This window comes from Malus sylvestris, chromosome 7, assembly GCF_916048215.2.
Source record: "Malus sylvestris chromosome 7, drMalSylv7.2, whole genome shotgun sequence".
Classification (NCBI taxonomy): Eukaryota; Viridiplantae; Streptophyta; class Magnoliopsida; order Rosales; family Rosaceae; genus Malus; species Malus sylvestris.
In genome coordinates this window covers 2,373,873-2,393,464 of record NC_062266.1, presented here as the reverse complement: position 1 = coordinate 2,393,464, position 19,592 = coordinate 2,373,873, and the positions used below count along the sequence as shown (strand labels likewise).

The following is a 19,592-nucleotide window of genomic DNA, read 5'->3' as shown; positions in this document are numbered from 1 at the left end:
GAATGTTGGTCTCCTGAACCATGTCAAGAGATTAGAAGCCAAGCCATTGCAACAAACCAAGTTGTTGGCAATCAATCATTTTGAAGAAGTTGCTATAGTTGGGTTTTGACTTTTGGTTTGGATTTTGGGTATAATATGGGAAATATTATGTTTTGTTTTACATTTTCCTAAATCTGTCATGTTAAGTTTTATTTTGAATTGTTGCAATTTGTTATGGAAATGTTGGATTGTTTTTAAATCAGACGTGCTAAGTTTTATTTGGTTGTATATTACTTTAATGCTTGAAGCTCGCTCACCATTCAAATTCAATATTGAGTGATTAACTTCGGAGGCAAATCGAAAAGAGTACCGAGTGAAAAAGACTAGTGTATTCAATGTAAGAGATTGGTGAAGTGGGGTGTTTGGCTACAAAAATATTAATTTTGCTATTTTAAGATTATTTTATACTGATGTCAACATAAAACTAATAGAACTGTAAAAGGAGGGTTTTGTGAAATGATTTTAAAATGTCAAAGGATGTTTGTGATGTGTGAGCAGGTTTTGTGAATACAGAAAAACCTCAGGGGGTGTATGCGTAATTAACCCTGTAATTACTTTTTTTTTAACAAACGATATTATCTACACTAAGGAGGAGAGGGTGGCTTATCCTTACAATGGGCTAGCAATAATGTGGTTCAAATTCACTTTTGGCAAGAATCGAATCTAAGACATCTCACTTACAAGTGAATAACCCTGTAATTACTTAACAAACTTAATCAATCTCAATTAACAATCTTAATTGAGTTTAGGCTTTAATTATTTTAAATTAATTTAACTTAATCTTTTTTTGTTTTCCCAATACTTAAGCTTATCAATGTGCGATCCAAGGTGATAGTTAGAAAGGTAGTGGAGAATTATAACTCTTACTAATTGATTATAAACTAAAACCTTCACACAATTCTCCCTTCCTTAGGGCTTTCCACAAGCCATGAATGACTCTTAGTAGGACATCATGGATACACAAGGTAAGTAGAAAAAGGCAGAGAATGCACAGTCTGTGGTGGTGGCTCGAGGGATTCTGGGAAGGCAAGAGGCAGTGACATAGTCCTAACTAATACCAAGGTTTCAATCAGGGCTAGCTAGCGACGCTTAGCGAAGTCCGGAATCGAGACGAGTCCGACCTAGCGTCATTTAAGTTAGTCCCTTGCTACGCCATACACAGGACTAAACTGACTGTTAGTCCAATCCTGTCCAGTGAATACTAACGATGTCAAACAAACGCCCCCTAAATTTATTACTAAAGAAGTGCTACTATTCGCATCCATATATCTTATTTCTCCACCCACTTTGAATAAAATATTTTGGTTACAAAATTGCCCTCTTGCAAAATGACTTTGAACGACCTAAACAAAAGAATTTTGACAAAATAAGACCCAAAAAAAAAATCTATCTATAAATCATTATAATTTAATTTGAATATTAAATATAAAGAAAAAGTTTAGACAAAAAGGAGGAAGAATACTAGCAGAACTTTGCCCAAATCGTCCCCTACATCCCCTTCCATTCCTTTTCTTCTTCTTCCATATCCACCAAGACGACCACTGCTCAATATTGGTGCTTTATGCCATCCTCCACTTCTTTCGTGCGAAGATAAAACTTATAGCTAAAAGACCTACAACGAACACACGAACTCTTAACTTGCAAGCCAACCTCCTGCAGATCCGAGAAGACCCGCGTGACTCCCGACCGAAACGTCTGACCTTCTCCATACGCCGCCCACGCGACAGCTTCTCTCGTCCAAATCCAACCCACGACAACCTTCTCCAGCTCGGATCCAAAGGGAAATTTTCAAAATGCTATGAAGTCTCAAGCTTTTTTCAATATGATATCACCGAAAAAAAATTCCACTGATAAGGAGTACTTGACCACCCACCCAATTCATGATAGCAGATTAAAGGAAAATAAATTTTCGATTGTTATTTTTTTTTATTGTTAAAAATTTTAAATATTAAGGTTATTTCAGGAATAATGATGGGTGTAGATATAATATCTCATTTTTTTTACTTTTAATAGTGGGTGACAAAATAAGCAGGGTGGGGAGATAAGAAAAGGGGTGGACATAGTAGGCACTCGTTAGTGAATACTCTTAGGGGGTGTTTGTTACACCTCCTTAGGAGAGAGGCTTGGACTAGCTTAAACAAGACTATAATCCTATGTTTGGTAAGGCTCTGGACTAGAATAAGTGGGACTCGCCTCGACTACGAGGCACTCCGCTCTTCGCTAAACCTCATTAGCTAGTCCCCTGCTTTCGCTTGGTATTAAGCAGGACTACGGAAACGAGGCGAACATCCAGTTCCAGTTCACGGGCTTCGCTTCTTTTTCTGCATCGTTGTCATCATGGCCAGGCCGTCGGTGGTGCTTGGAATCGGGAAGTTGGCTTTTTGAAAATTGGAGGAGTTCTCGGGAGGGTTGGGTCTTTGGAATTGAGAGGGCTGAGATTTTTTTTATTTGATTTGGGGATTTTGAAAATCGAAGGGCAAGACCTCCAAACCACAAACTCACCCCATCTTCCAGATATGCTCACGAATTTCAAGTGCAAAGGAGAGGGATGGAAGATTTGGATGTTGATTGTGAAAAGCTTCTAGTATGCAAACCAGATCTTGATTGTATAAAGGCTCTGCATTTTGACAGCGAGGTAATTTGGATTCCAATACCCCAATACAAATTCTCTTAATCGATGAAGAAAATTAAGAGATTGATGTAGGATTTAACAGAGAGAAAATGATGGGGAAGAGATAAACGATGAAGGATATAGGAAGGAAGGGAAAGAAAATGTTCTTGGTTCCATTCATCTCCAGACTTCACCCCTTTTATTATTAATTTTTGTTTAATTTTTAAGTGAATTAAAAATGGCCAAAAACTTAGTCCAGCTTAGTCCGATACTGCACCAAACGTCTTACTAAGTTAGTCTAGCTTAGTCTAGTCTAAGCCAGTCCAGCTTAGTTCCTGAAGCTAGTCCAGTCTGAGATAGTCCGGTGCAACAAACGCACCCTTATGTACTTAGGCAGTTGCCTATAATTTGAAGTATAAAACTTAGGCACTCATTAATGAATATTCTATGTACTCACCAATGAGTAATGAATACTCAAAGTACTTACTCACTCGTTAGTGAATACTTTATATACTCACTAATGATTAATTAATGATAATTTCTTACATGACTTGTTAATCTAATTTGAAACAATACAAAAATAACGAGTTTTGGGTAAACACGTTAATTAATGGATCAGTTTCGAATTACTGCAATGAATTTTTTTCTTTAAAAGAAAAAATAATAGTAATCTCAACACTGATAAACTAAACGTGAAAAATAATAATAATCACAACCTCCCTAGTGGAATCATAGAGGAAAGAGAAATGGGTTACACAGTATAAGAAAATCAAAGGATGGCCATGAGAGCAAGTCCACCGGGGAACTGATAGGCCAACACCCAGCCAAAAAATCAGCCAGGCACCCAGGCTATCCACTCCAGCGGCGCATTTTGACCAGCACCCAGCCCAAGCCAGGCAAGAGACCGGCCTAAAATCGACAGACCCATATGCCGGGCCATCTGACGTCAGCCGGCCTTCACGAGCGCCGCTTCCGGATTTCCCGATTTCCCATGCGCCTTCACGGCCATCTGTCGATTTCCCGTGAGGTTGATTCCGGGTTCCCGTACGCCTTCTTCATCTACACCCCATCTCAAATCCCTCCTTCCTTTTCCCGATTTCTCGATTTCCCGTACGCCTCACTTCCCCAAGTTCGGCTTTTGAAGCCGAACCCATCAACAATGCCTCAATTGCATGTTAAATGCTCTGTTTAATCTGCCCATTTGATTAGAATTTTGGGAATTTTGAGAAGATATATGCTATGTGCTCGGACCTTGGCGGTTTCTTCCTCAGGTGCATAATCAGCTTCCTCATTTGAAGAAGAAAACATGGAGAAAAAAGGGAGGGGAGAGGGACGGTTGGTCGGAGAAATAAGGGGAGAAAGGACCGGAGAGGGAATGGAAGCAGTGGGAAGGAAACAGAAAGACCTTTCGAGAGAAAGGAAGAAAAAAGAGAAAATAAATTAAATGATAAAATATTAATTGATATGAATAAAATAATATAATATTAAATGGGCTGGGTGCCAGCGTATTTTTAGGGGTGGAGATGCTTTGGTCTATTACTGTTCAATGAGGTCTATTACTGTTCATTTGAGTGGATAAATGCGCTGGATGCTGGCACAAAGTCCTTAGGGGTGGACTTGCCCTGAGATGTGTTTACTATCAATGTGGGCATTTCAGACACAATAGTTGGGTGTATAAAGAAGTATTAGTTTTACTAGAATAAAATATGGGTGTAGAGAGACAAATTATGCCATCTCTATTAGGCATTGATTGAACCTAAAGCATGCCTCAAGCTGCCATCTTATCAAGTTTCTCCTGGACCGATCAAGGTAGATGGTTTCAAAATTCAAGAAACTCCTTGAAGTACATGCGTACTAAGTACTCTTTGGGGATATAATATACTCAATTAATGAGCCAATTTGTGCTACGTGTGTGTGTGTGTATAAACCTAAGGCTAGTTCGGGTGAGAGTTTTGAATAGGGCTGTAAATTGGGCGGGTTGGACGGGTTAGATGGTCAACCAACCCCAACCCAAGCTTCTCAATTCAGGTTTGCGATGGGTTCGGGTTCATGCGGGTTTATTTGAGCTTGGGTTTAAATTGGTTTCGGGCTTACTCAGGTTGGGTTCGGTTCGCCCAACTTTTTCGAGTCATTACAACACGGCATATGGGAGGGATTTAAAACCCCACATATTGTTAAATACACCTCATATAATTAATACACCCCATATTTGCTTTTTTAATTAAAATTTAGGGAAATTTTATTTAAACCCATGCAGCCTCTTTTTACACCCAACTTAAAATTTTGAATATTAATTTTCTATTTTACCCTATTGCATAATTACTATTAAGTACAAAATGAAATTAATAATAAAACTCAAATTTATCAATAAACCCAAACACTATAATTAAACCCTACGATCATTCTTTGTTTATTCTACGTTCATTCTGACTAAAACCCTAATAGCTCTCATAGAGAAAAATAAGTTTTTCTATTGATGGATGGTGATTTTGAAGTTTTGAATCCTCCAACCAAGGTATGACTCAATTTATGAATTTTTTGTTCGTTCGATTTCAATTTTTTTAGAGTTTAGAAGATGAGTATTTTGGTTATAATTCTACTTAGATAAAGGAAAGCTAAAGTAAGAATCTCTTGAACAAATATGGCAAACTACAGCGAAGATTTCTTGAACGAAATGATGAACTTACACCGTAGCAGAACCTATCGAGGAGGTATAAGCATGTGCCTTTCCTATCAGAATATGAGGATTGTTGTTCACCTGCTATATGGGACGAGCCTTGGGTTTCATAGCAAACACGAAATTTACACAAGCTCAAAAATCTACTTAACAATAGTGAAAGTGGTACTTGGTTTTGAGAGAAACTACATCCTCATCTCCCACAAGATTTGAGACTTTGGCCATCACTTCTTTGGGGAACAATGAAGGATCCACATTCTGTTCAACCTAACTGCCAAGCCAAAAAATGAGAAGATCAGAACTTCCGAAATCAACAGATGAATTATGTGTCCACTCCTTGGAGTTTCTTAAACCAAATTTCCCTGGATTTCTTGTTCTTTTTCGAATCGTAAAACGTCATAGGGTAGATTAGCAAGCCAACATAAGTTCCATACCCAGAAACACCATCAGCAATAGCAAGAACTCCCCCAGCGGTCTGCAAAGGCCATCCTATTGAATTGGGTGTAAAAATAAATTCACATATTGAATTGGGTTTATAGGGGTATATTAGGTATTAAATTTGGGTTTAAAGAGATATTAATAATTTAGTTAAAAATCAAATGGGTGCAAAGAGTAAGTTGGGTGTATAAATAAGTTAAATGGTTTAAATAAAATTTCCCTAAAATTTATCTTAAAACACACCCCACATACTTACACAATACCCTCACATCCCATATTCTCAACATACAACTTACATTTTCTACATACATCCCACATTCTTCAAATCGTTGATGCAAACACATAAGGTCATCCAAAAGCACCATCGGTGTGATTCCGGAATTTTTCTAATTTCTCTTTTGGAGTGATTTCAATACACTTTTGTCTGATGGTTGCCAAAGGCCGGAGTGAGTCCCGATCTCTTCTACTCCTATATGCCTTCATAGTGTTCTAAATACTATTGTCCTACGTCACTAATTAGTTATTATTAAGACGATGTGATGCCAACAATTGTTTGATCCCATTTGCTCCATGGAAAAAGGAGGAAGGCCGTGGGTATTCGGCATCACAAATTGAAGTGAAATGGTGGTTTAGGCTCTGCATAATGACTGAGAAGAGAAACAGGTGTTATCTAGGGATTGTATGATTCCAATTTAGGAGTTGTAAAATTAGGTAGTTTCATTATTAGAATTTAGAATTTAGGATTGTCAATTAATAAAATCTGTGTTTAGGGATGACAATTTAATCCGTCAAACCTGATCCCCGCAGGTAACCGATCCAAATGGTTCGGTTTCGGGGATCAAATTTTGGGTTTTTTACGGTTATGGGTAACCGTTGGGTAAATTGCTTGGTTTCGGATTCGGTTATGGTTATAGGGGTATCCACTCCGAACCCGTACCCAAACCCGCCCCGTTTTTATTTTCTAATAAAAATTATAATATTTATTATTTATATTTTTTTATAAAAGAATGAAATCCCAAAAGTCTTGAAAACGTAGCTTCAGAGATGTGAAAGGGACTTATTTGCAGCTAGGTCTTAGAACTTAAAAAAAAAAAATTAAAGAAAGGGGAAGGAGCGTTGGGGAAGAGGGGAGCGGCCAGAAAATAGAGAAGTACGAAGGAGGGGAGACGAATGGCAGGGAGCTTAGGGTTCGAAGTTTGAAGTCTACACACTACGTTTTCTGGAAGAACTCAAAAGCTTTGAAAGTGTGCACACTACGTTTTCTGGAATTCATGCCTATACTAATCCAAGTAAATCATCTAAACATGCGGAGGACGGGAGGAGCCCAAGCAAATTCTAGATAATCTTCACAAAACCATAAAACAAAAAAGAAAAATATATGGTATGTATGGTAGGCATAACTGAATTTTTCTTGCTACACAACATATATGTATACATAAATATAGTCATAAAATATTGAGCCAATCACACAAATTTTCTGACAACTGATTCCCAGCACAACATCAATGGGTAGCTTAGGCCTGTAGACATCGAAATTTCGGTAAATAAATGAGGAAATTTTCCGTGTTCACAAGGCCATCTAGACATACTGGACATACTGCCTCAATTCACTCTACAAACATCGAATTTCAATTCAACAATTCAGTTACAGCTGCTTGATCAGTTAATTGGCTTGAAATACAAGCTCCAAGGAAAATGAAAGAAAGATATTCCGTTTGGTAGTTACTGAAGTGAAACGTCGATGCATATTATATTCCTTTCCCAAAGTATGGCCTCAATTAACCTAGCTACCATCCAAATGGAGCCATGCAAACAAATGAGAGTGTACTATATAAAAACCTAAAGCGTACCTCGAGCTGCCCTCTTATCAAGTTCCTCCTGGAACGATTGAGGCAGACGGTTTCCACAACTCTTTGATGCTTCTGCCTCGCTATCTGTTTGCAGTTTGGAATTCCATCTTAATGTTAAATACAAATACAAAATAATTAAATATATATATATAAAACATTAAGACAATTAAACAACTGCGTAGTCAGCAAACATATTTCCAACACAAAGAGTAATTAAGCTAACACACCAATTTACGCATACACTAATCTATGTAATTCATCTAAACATGAGGAAAAGCCAAAGCAAATTTCAAATAATCTTCACCAAACCATAAAAGAAAAATGAAAAACTATGTTAGTATAGCAGGCACAACTGAATTTTTCTTGCCACACAATAGAAACATAGTCATAAACTATTGAGCCAATTCCACAAATTTTCGGGCAACTGATTCCCAGCATAATAGCAACGGGTAGCTTAGGCCAGCTAGGCATCCAAATGGACTCAATTAACCTACCATCCAAATGGAGCCACGCAAACAAAAAGTTGTACTATATTAAAAATCTAAAGCAGTCACTTAGTATTATAGTTTAGTGGTATTCTTCTTCACTTATAATTGAGAGATTTTATGTTCGATTGAACCATATTATTGGTAACCCATTATGACGCTAAGGCCACTTCCTCCCGCTTACTGTAGATAATGTTATTTGTTCAAATAGAAAGAAGAAAAGAAAAAACCTTAAGCATACCTCGAGCTGCCATCGTTTCAAGTTTCTCCCGGACCGATCGAGGTAGATGGTTTCAAACTTGAAGAAACTCCTTGAAGTACATGCGTACTATGTACTCTTTGGAGATATAAACACTCAATTAATGAGCCAATTTGTGCTACGTGTGTCGGGAGAATGAGAGAGGGGGTCGGGAGGGAAGACGCCCAATTTTATTTTTTTTAATTTTTTAACATTTTTAATATTCACGTGGACCTCATATTGACACGTGGCATTCAATCATTGTCTATGTGGGCACCACGGAGAGACTTGACAGCCAGACTAACGGAAGTATGAGACTGTCCCAAAATTACACTTTAGGTATGACTCTATGACGAAAAAAAATTCATGTACCAAATGTTGAAAACCACAAAATTTGAGGGTAGTAAACTGAAATTTACCCATATATATAAACTTAAGGCTAGTTCAGGTGAGGGTTTTGAATAGGGATGCAAATCCGGCGGGTTGGACGGGTTAGATGGCCAACCAATCCTAATCCAAGCTTCTTAATTCGGGTTTGCCATGGGTTTAGGTTCATGCAAGTTTATTTGAGTTTGGGTTTAAATTGGTTTCAGGCCTACTCAGGTTGGGTTTGGTTCGTCCAATTTTTTCGAGTCATTACAACTACGGGTGCACCTTGGGTGTAATATAAGCACTAGTGTATATGGTCTACAATCAGGTTAGATTGCGTTCGGTTAAATGGGTTGGGTTGGGGATGGACGGACAAATAATCAACCTAACTGAACCCAATCAATAAACGGGTTGAAATTGGGTTGGATTCGGACATGTTATAACTAAAAAAAATCCGCTTGTTTAGGTTCAAAGTCGGATTGGAAATGGAGGGGTTTGAATTGGCCTCACCCATGTTGCACCCCTAATTACAACACGGCTGGGAGGGATTAGTTAATTACATGCCTTTAATATTTTGTGATTTCCTAATCCCTCCTATCAATATTTTGCGATCATTTTTCTTATAACTTGGTTTTCAATCCCATGACTTACAAAAGCCCCAATCCAAACATAACTTAAACCTAAAATTAAAAAGAAGCTAAGAATCACGCAGCAAAATGGTTGGGTTGAAGATCACACGATTCGTGTTCGGAGACGGTCTCGGGGCAAACGGGACGGATGAAGGCATGATCGAGAAAAGAGTGAGAGAGCAATCCATGGGATCTGAGCCGAGGAGAAGTCGTGCGTCGAAGAGAAAGAGAGATTCCGTTTTGTCAAATAGAAGAGATTGTAGCCTGTTTTGTTAGGGAAACATACCCATTTTCTAAACGGATTTATAAACGCAAACAAAATGCTTCCAATTTAGGAGTTGTAAAATTAGTTAATTTCATAATTAGAATTTAGACTTTAGGATTGTCAATTAATACAACCTGTGTTATACAAGATTCAATTTGTATCATGGATATTAGAGATTCGTGGTTTAATCAAGTCAAGTTCATTCATACGACGAAATCGGCTACAAAATTGGTTGATCCTCAATGAATTATTAGTTTCACCAGAACAAAATATGGGTGTAGAGAGACAAATTATGCCATCTCTATTAGGCATTGATCGAACCCACCAGCGAGTCACTCCGGTGAGCAATTTATTTTTGACTTCATCACACCGGCCGGCCAAAGGTGTCTTGTAATCATTCCAGAATCCAAACTAGACAACCGCAATATAGATATATACTAGCTAGTAATGCCCGCGCGTTGCTGCGGGATTACAAATTGATTTTCTAGCAATGTATAAACTTGAGTTAGCATCAGTGTAACATTAATTAATCTAAACAAAATTACCATAGTGAAGGAAATAATTTTATTTGCTATAGAAAAATTATAGTTTTGATACCTTACAAAGGTAACTTGTTTAAAAAGATTGAAAGCCAGCGGTTTTCAATCTTGAAATTCCACAGCATCCTTTAAAAAATAGCAACCATCATTAGATAGAACTATTGTACCACCTAGAAGAAAGAAAAAACAATGAGTTACTAAGATATTCTTATACACAAAAAGAAAACACTTGAAATTGAATGAACAAAATATTCAAACATGGAAAGCACATCATGAGGGATAATCTATTGTTTTTGGCCAAGTGAGGAATGATATCCTGAGTACCGAGCGAAAGAAAAAATTAGTTTCACATTATGTTATGATACCTGTTGGGTTAGTCTTGTATTTCACTTTATTTATAAAACCAACTACTGATATGGTTACAATGCTAGTAACATCACCCCTAGTATTGTGTGTCCATCTAATTTAACTTAAGGTTTCTTGTTCAATTTTGGATATACATAATGCTTCAGTTTAAGGTTTACCATACAAAAAAATTGTGAGTCTAAATGGGTTTTATAAATAGATGATAAAACTGCAACTCAGTAGAATCGAAGACAATGAAAATTGTATATTATTTACCATAAACTGACATCCAAATTTAAATGCAAGACTGCAAATGAAGAGAATTTGTTTCATCATGTTTAGCAAGGAAATAAATAGCAATGAAAATAGTATGATTTGGTGACCCTTACCTTTAACTTATTCCGACGATAAGGCATTAAAGGTTGACCAAACCAGATTCTGCAAGTAATGAGGTTGTATAAAAAAGCGAACAATTTTGGTCTGAAATTTTTTCTAGAATAATTGAAAAAAATAAGAAAATTAACAGGTAGGAGTGTTTAACGTTATTTAATTATATGGAATGACAGTAGTGAAGACCTAAGAGCTGCATCACGTGTGACAGCAAAAGAAGCTGTATCTAGATTTGGGAAAAAAAATACATATAATTATAGAAATAAGTATATAGAATTTTCAAATGCTCTCACCTGCGAGGCTTCGAGTCGAATATAACTGGTAAGCCCATTCCATTGGGGAAAGTTACGACCGATCCTGATGGACTCATCACCCATCAGACAGAATCTGGCAGAAGTTTAAAAGCATTTGCTGCCCTTTACAGCAAAGGAAATGAATTACCATAAATCAAGAATCTATACCATGATACACAAACAAAGGAATCATAGCACCAAACCATTTGAATAAACAATATAAATAGATAAAGAGAGAAGAGATTGCAATACCTTCTCAGTGTGTATTACAAATGAAGCAAGGAGGATGGAGCTTCGATCTGAAACTGCTATAACATACGGGAGGGAGGGTTAGGAGCGAATCGCTAATTACCGCCTAATTTGACAGAATCTGGGCCAAATTGAGCTTGCCTATTCTCTGTAAATTTGCCAGAAAAAGCAGCAGTTAGGGTTTAAACTGAAATCACAAATTTAAAGCAGATAGAATGTACCTGAGGTTATGAGGAGGTCCTCGCTAATGCTGGATGGGGCATCAGCCCAAGTCCTCTTCCATATGGGGATTCATGAACCGGAGGGGACATCTTTGATAACCAAGCTTAAGGATGGGACATCTTTGATAATACCTTTAAAATGGAAGACAATTCAGTTGCGTTCCTTTGGTGCTTAACATGGAACAACAATGCCCGCGGACCGAAAAGAGCAGATTTCATACAAAAATACTAATAAATTTGAAGGAACCCAGAAACAAAAATTGCAGGAGAACTTAACTATTTAGCTTTACTCCTTAAGTCAGTTCATAAAACCCTAAATGGTCGAAAGCCATTTGTTTTCCACTTGTAATCTCAGCCCAGAACAAAACTTCATTCAGTCAAGGAAACACACTTTATCAAATTTATCACCAGAAACTGCAAAAAAAGTTTAAAATCTTTCCAGAAAGCATATACAATTGAAAACCATGAGCTGACCTGAAAGGAAACACACCGTCATCTCAAATTTAAACACCTCATAAAACCCATGAAAATTTTTCTGTTTAGCCAACAGTCTCTCAGCCAAACACATTTTATATTGAAGCTGAACCAAACATAACAAAACTGATAAGGCGGAAGGTAACATAATTTATATGAATTTAATTATTTGCTGAAAAAGACAACCACACATAAAAAATAGTTTTAAGGATGCAAACAGTCATTAAACTAAAGAATTAATAGGTGTGAAAGGCTTCATGCCCACAAAACTTGGATCAGCTTTAACAAATCTAACTATTTTGTCTAAAATGAGCTTCGTACAACATAAATATCTTTTAAATGTTAGTATTATCGAAAACATCAGGTGAAAACAAATAGAACACAGATTTTATATCCCAACTAATTATCTTTGCTTAACATGAATAATTCTCTTAGGACCAAAATAATTCTCTTAGGACCAACCACCTGTGTAAAAACCATAACCAATTTCACCAAACAGAACACATACACTACAAAGCAGAAAATAACTCAGAAAATTACATGGGTGTACAAATGTTTGCATGCTAGCAATCCACATACAAAACACAACGGTTCAACCACTAACAGCACAAAAACTGAAAAATTACAATTAAAATCAATGTTTCACCACCTCTTCTGACCGTTACAAAAGGCAGAAAAATAACTCTGCTTTTAAGTTCTTCAATCATTTAGCTGAATAAAAGATTCTCTTCCATTAGTAATTTTAACCTAACAACAAAATTTCCTAAATTCTATTCACTCCTTTGTTTTCCTCCAAAAATGACAAACAAATCTAATCTAACACCCATCCAGTTTTGCTAAAGGCAATCTTTTCCTCCTCTGTCCCTGTTTTTCATTTTCCAATAAATATGGAATCAAACCCATCAACCATTTATCCAACTCAGTGCACAAAAACCCTATTAAAGCTAAAAATCATAACTGAAGCATTATCAAAATAGCTAAAAACATAAAGACTGGTGATATACACAGCAAAAGACAATTTCTTCCACCAAGAATTTCAATACAATCTTTTTTGATGATTTTACATTTTTCATAGTTTTTGCACATCCTGAAAAAACTTATAATTTTTAAACTTCATTTTACTATAATGTATAAGTGTGGTAAAAAAAAGGTCAAACGATTTGTTAACAAAAAAGACAGACATAAAAGTAAAAGAAATAGGGCAACCATTAGTAGGGAAGAAACTGATGTCCTCTTGAATCAACGACAAACAGTTCATATCTTCTCGAATTAACGAACATAAGTTCCATTTTTCGTTAATTCAAGGTAATATAAACAGAAATTATACCTTCGCAGTTTTTACATGCACGAATCCTTTGCAATCAGCCAAATCGTTTGTGTCCTCTCAAAGATCTGTATATCCATTACAAACTAATCTTCAGTCTTGCAGAAAATGATCTGCTGAGTACAAATTCCTATACTATTAAAAAATACTAATAATTCCATCATTATCACTGTTCAAACTATATAATACGTGCAAGTTTATGCTACAACGGTAGAATAAGATGGTTGTATGAATGCATCTTTGTTCTTTCCTTTTTAATATGTTTGGATCTGACTGAAGAGATCACACTTTTATACAGATAAAATGGATGACAAAGCATCACTGTAAATATTCACAAACTTAACCATAGGATCCCTCATACATACTCATGTTATTTTAATACAAAAGTTTTTAGGAATCAAAGCTTATTAAAACATATTTTTGACGAAATACACTTAATATAGCATGACACAACAAAGAAGGTATACATATCCTAATGAAACAGCTATTTATTCCGAATAGGTATTTTTAAGGGCTATCACAATTTTGTTCAAAAGCAAAGTTTTTTGCTGGGTTCAATGCTTATCAATCACTTTTACTACTTATTAATTCTACAAAGCATGAATATCCTAGCATGAATCCGAATTAAAAGACAGTTGACAAAATTCAGTACCTAAAACACTTGTGATTCCCCAACATCTACAAATGCACATATTTTCCAAAATATCTATGCAAACACAAAATTCGAAACTAAATTCATAGGAAAAAAAAAAAACATTTAAAAGCAAATCATATTGATAATGTCAACCCAAAACAGCAAAGAAGAGTAATTGGGAAATATTGACCACTACCTCAGACGGATACCCGTTTTCAATATTCCTCTGGTTGTTTATAAACCCTTTGATGCGTGCACAGATGGCACCCACAGTCTCAAGGGTGATGCGACCACAATTGCTTCTGTTTCTGGGTTTCAAGCCACGACACCTCCGTTTCTAGATGCTTCGTATGCCTTAGTTTCTCTCCTTATATCTCAAAGCTAGTTACCTATTTGTTAAATGCTGCAAAACCAAAAAATTGGAAAAGCACAATTTGTCACCCAATCATATAACAGCCAGAAAAACAACGCTAAAATTTCCTACAAAGACAAAAAGAAATCAACAAAATTTAGCCAATTCTAATTTCAGCAAAGGGAAAGAAACCTAAAAACAACAGAAAGGAAACCTCAAAATCCAGGTAAAACGAAGAACAAAAATCACAAATAACATAACCAAAATTAATAAAACAATAAAAAAAATAAAAAAAACCAACATGCATAAACACAAAAATAATCAATGAAAGCAAGGAAATCCATTTGTAAAGGGGTTTTTTTCATTCTGAACCTTGAGAACTGGATCTTCTGAACACCAACGCGAGGAGCAAAACGAAGTCAGACAAAATTGAGCCCATTAGCGAGAGCATGACAAAAATTAAGAGGATGCAGTCGAAATAGATGCTTGATCGACAATGGTTTCTATGGTCTGACAGGTGCGCAGCGAACCGGTATCCGTGAGACACCAAAAAGTGACAGCAAGAGAATGCGAGTTCGAGAACGGTGGAAGAGAGGGCAGGTTCGAGAACAACAGAAGAAAGATATGAGAGAGTAGCGGAAACCAAGAGAAAAATCGAGAAGGTATGGTTGAAATGGAGGGTCGATCGATGATCGACGCGTGGACCGAATGGGCAAAATAGCCATTTGACTGTATAGAGGGGGAAACAGCAAGGCAAACGGAGGAAAAACCGAGGGGCAAAACCGTCCGCCCACTGGTCATCCACAGTACCACGTGGTTGGGTTTTAGTATATAGAGATATCGGTACCAGGGAGTGGCACTTTATAGTAAGACGAGTTCTACAAGACATAACACTACAATGAGTGATGACACTTGTAAATATCTTGAACATAAATTATGACATAATTAATACAAGTTCTAGATGACATGACACAACGACAACTGGGACAAGTTCTACTAGACATAACACTACATAACGAGCGTGACAAGTTCTAGAAGACATAAGCAACAAACTTTCCTTCGTATCAAATTTCGTAGCCAAAGCGCGTTCTCAGCCATTCATCAATATCCTCAGGCTTCGTAGACTTTCCATCATATGAAATTCCATCACTTGGTGGTAGTCCAAGAATGATAATAGCTTCTTCAGAATCATCTTCGATTGCAACAACATCCTCAATGGGAATAGCCTCTTGTTCTTTTCCTTTGTCTTCTTTTTTGAACTTGAATTTGTCAGGGACGTCTATGCCTAGTAAATGGTGGTGGCCAAAGTCGCCTGTTCGTTTATGATCCCATTGCAAAATCGTATCAAGGCCCATAAAGTAGGCAGAAATGAAATAATATATAAAATATTAGGACAATTACACAACTACGTACTCAATGAACATATTCCCAGCACAAAGGGTAATTAACGAATTCATGCCTATACTAATCCAAGTAAATCATCTAAACATGCGGAGGACGGGAGGAGCCCAAGCAAATTCTAGATAATCTTCACAAAACCATAAAACAAAAATGAAAAATATATGGTATGTATAGTAGGCATAACTGAATTTTTCTTGCTACACAACATATATGTATACAATATAGTCATAAAATATTGAGCCAATCACACAAATTTTCTGACAACTGATTCCCAGCACAACATCAATGGGTAGCTTAGGCCATCTAGACATACTGGACATACTGCCTCAATTCACTCTACAAACATCAAATTTCAATTCAACAATTCAGTTACAGCTGCTTGATCAGTTAATTGGCTTGAAATACAAGCTCCAAGGAAAATGAAAGAAAGATATTCCGTTTGGTAGTTACTGAAGTGAAACGTCGATGCATATTATATTCCTTTCCCAAAGTATGGCCTCAATTAACCTAGCTACCATCCAAATGGAGCCATGCAAACAAATGAGAGTGTACTATATAAAAACCTAAAGCGTACCTCGAGCTGCCCTCTCATCAAGTTCCTCCTGGAACGATTGAGGCAGACGGGTTCCACAACTCTTTGATGCTTCTGCCTCGCTATCTGTTTGCAGTTTGGAATTCCATCTTAATGTTAAATACAAATACAAAATAATTAAATATATATATATATATATATTAAGACAATTACACAACTGCGTAGTCAGCAAACATATTTCCAACACAAAGAGTAATTAAGCTAACACACCAATTTATGCATACACTAATCTATGTAATTCATCTAAACATGCGGAAAAGCCAAAGCAAATTTCAAATAATCTTCACCAAACCATAAAAGAAAAATGAAAAACTATGTTAGTATAGCAGGCACACCTGAATTTTTCTTGCCACACAACAGAAACATAGTCATAAACTATTGAGCCAATTACACAAATTTTCGGGCAACTGATTCCCAGCATAATAGCAACGGGTAGCTTATGCCAGCTAGGCATCCAAATGGACTCAATTAACCTACCATCCAAATGGAGCCACGCAAACAAAAAGTTGTACTATATTAAAAATCTAAAGCAGTCACTTAGTATTATAGTTTAGTGGTATTCTTCTTCACTTATAATTGAGAGGTCTTAGGTTCGATTGAACCACATTATTGGTAGCCTATTGTGATGCTAAGACCACTCTCTCTTGCTTACTGTAGATAATATCATTTGTTCAAATAGAAAGAAGGAAAAGAAAAAACCTAAAGCATACCTCGAGCTGCCATCTTATCAAGTTTCTCCCGGACCAATCGACGTAGATGGTTTCAAAATTCAAGAAACTCCTTGAAATACATGCGTACTATGTACTCTTTGGAGATATAAACACTCAATTAAGGAGCCAATTTGTGCTACGTGTGTGCATACACACACACACACACACACACACAAAATTCAAGAAACTCCTTGAAATACATGCGTACTATGTACTCTTTGGAGATATAAACACTCAATTAATGAGCCAATTTGTGCTAACGTGTGTGCATACACACACACACACATATATATATATATATATATATATATATATATATATATATATAAACCTAAGGTTAGTTCGGGTGAGGGTTTTGAATAGGGGTGCAAATTGGGCAGGTTGGACGGGTTAGATGGCCAACCAACCCTAACCCAAGCTTCTTAATTTGGGTTTGCGATGGGTTCAAGTTCATGCGAGTTTATTTGAGTTTGGGTTTAAATTGGTTTTAGGCTTACTCAGGTTCGGTTCGGTTCGCCTAACTTTTTCAAGTCATTACAGCTACGGGTGCAAGTGCCTTCGCCCATGAGCGGTAGGTCTCGGGTTCGAGACTTGGGAGCAGCCTCTCCATAAATGGGGGTAAGGCTAGCCGACATTCATCTCTCCCAAACCCTGCGTAAAGTGGGAGCCTTGTGCACTGGGTACGACCTACAGCTACGGGTGCAACTCGGGCAGGATGGAAGATCAACCCATTCCTTGGGTATAATATAAGCACTAGTGTATATGGGCTACAATCAGGTTAGATTGCATTCGGTTAATTGGGTTGGATTGGGGATAGACGGACAAATGATCAACCCAATCAATGAACGGTGGGTTTTAACTAAAAAAAAATTCCGCTTGTTCAGGTTCAAAATTGAATTGGACATGAATGGGTTTGGATTGACCCCACCCATGTTGCACCCCTAATTACAACACGGCATATGGGAGGGATTAGTTAATTACATGCCTTCAATATTTTGTGATTTCCTAATCTCTCCTATCAATATTTTGCGATCATTTTTCTTATAACTTGGTTTTCAATCCCATGACTTACAAAAGCCCCAATCCAAACATAACTTAAACCTAAAATTAAAACGAAGCTAAGAATCACGCAGCAAAATAGGTTATGAATCCAAACCCTAACCCTAGATATAAATAAGGAGCATACCATATGGAGTCGCGGCCACTCTGCGGTTCACGGGAATGGAGAGTACGCGCTGGCGGATCACGGGAACGGAGAGTACGCGCTGGCGGATCACGGGAACAGAGTGTGCGCAGCGGAAGATCACACGATTCGGGTTCGGAGACGGTCTCGGGGCAAACGGGACGGATGAAGGCATGATCGAGAAAAGAGTGGGAGCGCAATCCATGGGATCTGAGCCGAGGAGAAGTCGTGCGTCGAAGAGAAAGAGAGATTCCGTTTTGTCAAATAGAAGAGATTGTAGCCTGTTTTGTTAGGGAAACATACCCATTTTCTAAACGGATTTATAAACGCAAACAAAATGCTTCCAATTAGGAGTTGTAAAATTAGTTAATTTCATAATTAGAATTTAGACTTTAGGATTGTCAATTAATACAACCTGTGTTATACGAGATTCAATTGTATCATGTTGTTGTTGGATATTAGAGATTCGTGGTTTAATCAAGTCAAGTTCGTTCATACGATGAAATCGGCTACAAAATTGGTTGATCCTCAATGAATTATTAGTTTCACCAGAACAAAATATGGGTGTAGAGAGACAAATTATGCCATCTCTATTAGGCATTGATCGAACCCACCAGCGAGTCACTCCGGTGAGCAATTTATTTCCAACTTCATCACACCGGCCGGCCAAAGGTGTCTTGTAATCATTCCAGAATCCAAACTAAACAACCGCAATATAGAGATAATATAGATATATAGATATAGATATATATATGTACACACACACCAGCACTTTTGTAGTAAGATGAGTTCTACAAGACATAACACTACAATGAGTGATGACACTTGTACATTTCTTGAACATAAATAATAACATAATTAATACAACAAGTTCCAGATGACATAGCACTACACAACGACCGGAACAAATTCTAGAAGACATAACACTAGATAAGCAACAAATTTTCCTTCCTATCAAATTTTGTCGCCAAAGCTTTAGCCCCATTCTCACCCATTCCGCAATATCCTCAGGCTTCGTAGAGTTTCCATCATATGGAATTCCACCACTTGGTGGTTCAAAGTCATCATCATCGTCTTCACTAGTCATCATCTTCAATTATAATTCCATCCTCAATGGGAATAGACTCTTGTTCTTTTCCTTCGTCTTCTTTTTGAACTTGAATTTGTCAGGGACGTCTATCCCTAGTAAATGGTGGTAGCTAAAGCCACATGTTCGTTTATGATCCCATTGCAAAATCATATCAAGGCCCATCAAGTAGGCAGAAATGAAAGACAATTACACAA

The 19,592-nt window shown here is 37.0% G+C and overlaps 1 protein-coding gene and 2 long non-coding RNA genes across 8 annotated transcripts in view; all 3 read right to left on the bottom strand.

Annotated features, from left to right (window-relative positions):
• Positions 1-19,592, bottom strand: part of LOC126628477 (uncharacterized) — a 37,355-nt gene that overhangs the window by 16,609 nt on the left and 1,154 nt on the right. The gene's annotated exons all lie outside the window — the stretch shown is intronic.
• LOC126628466 (uncharacterized) lies at positions 5,298-18,513 on the bottom strand. Of its 3 annotated transcripts, none has more exons than XM_050298169.1 (3): positions 18,312-18,513; positions 7,616-7,699; positions 5,298-5,598 (listed from the first exon to the last, which is right to left on the bottom strand). In XM_050298169.1, the coding sequence occupies exons 1-3, from the start codon at positions 18,511-18,513 to the stop codon at positions 5,552-5,554; spliced, it is 333 nt and encodes a 110-aa protein (XP_050154126.1). In that variant the 3' UTR covers positions 5,298-5,551. The 3 variants fall into 3 exon arrangements, with proteins under 3 accessions (XP_050154126.1, XP_050154124.1, XP_050154125.1); XM_050298167.1 differs by lacking the exons at positions 5,298-5,598; positions 7,616-7,699 and adding exons at positions 15,324-15,734; positions 16,398-16,481; XM_050298168.1 differs by lacking the exons at positions 5,298-5,598; positions 7,616-7,699 and adding an exon at positions 15,324-15,734.
• On the bottom strand, positions 10,067-15,008 carry LOC126628475 (uncharacterized). 4 transcript variants are annotated; one of them, XR_007625432.1, is made up of 10 exons: positions 14,795-15,006; positions 14,267-14,473; positions 13,440-13,504; positions 12,113-12,218; positions 11,639-12,005; positions 11,421-11,565; positions 11,169-11,291; positions 10,875-10,923; positions 10,199-10,310; positions 10,067-10,085 (listed from the first exon to the last, which is right to left on the bottom strand). It is a non-coding gene; the product is annotated as an uncharacterized LOC126628475 (long non-coding RNA). The 4 variants fall into 4 exon arrangements; XR_007625434.1 differs by lacking the exon at positions 10,067-10,085 and having other exon boundaries at positions 10,143-10,310; positions 10,875-10,977; positions 14,795-15,008; XR_007625431.1 differs by lacking the exon at positions 10,067-10,085 and having other exon boundaries at positions 10,143-10,310; positions 14,795-15,004.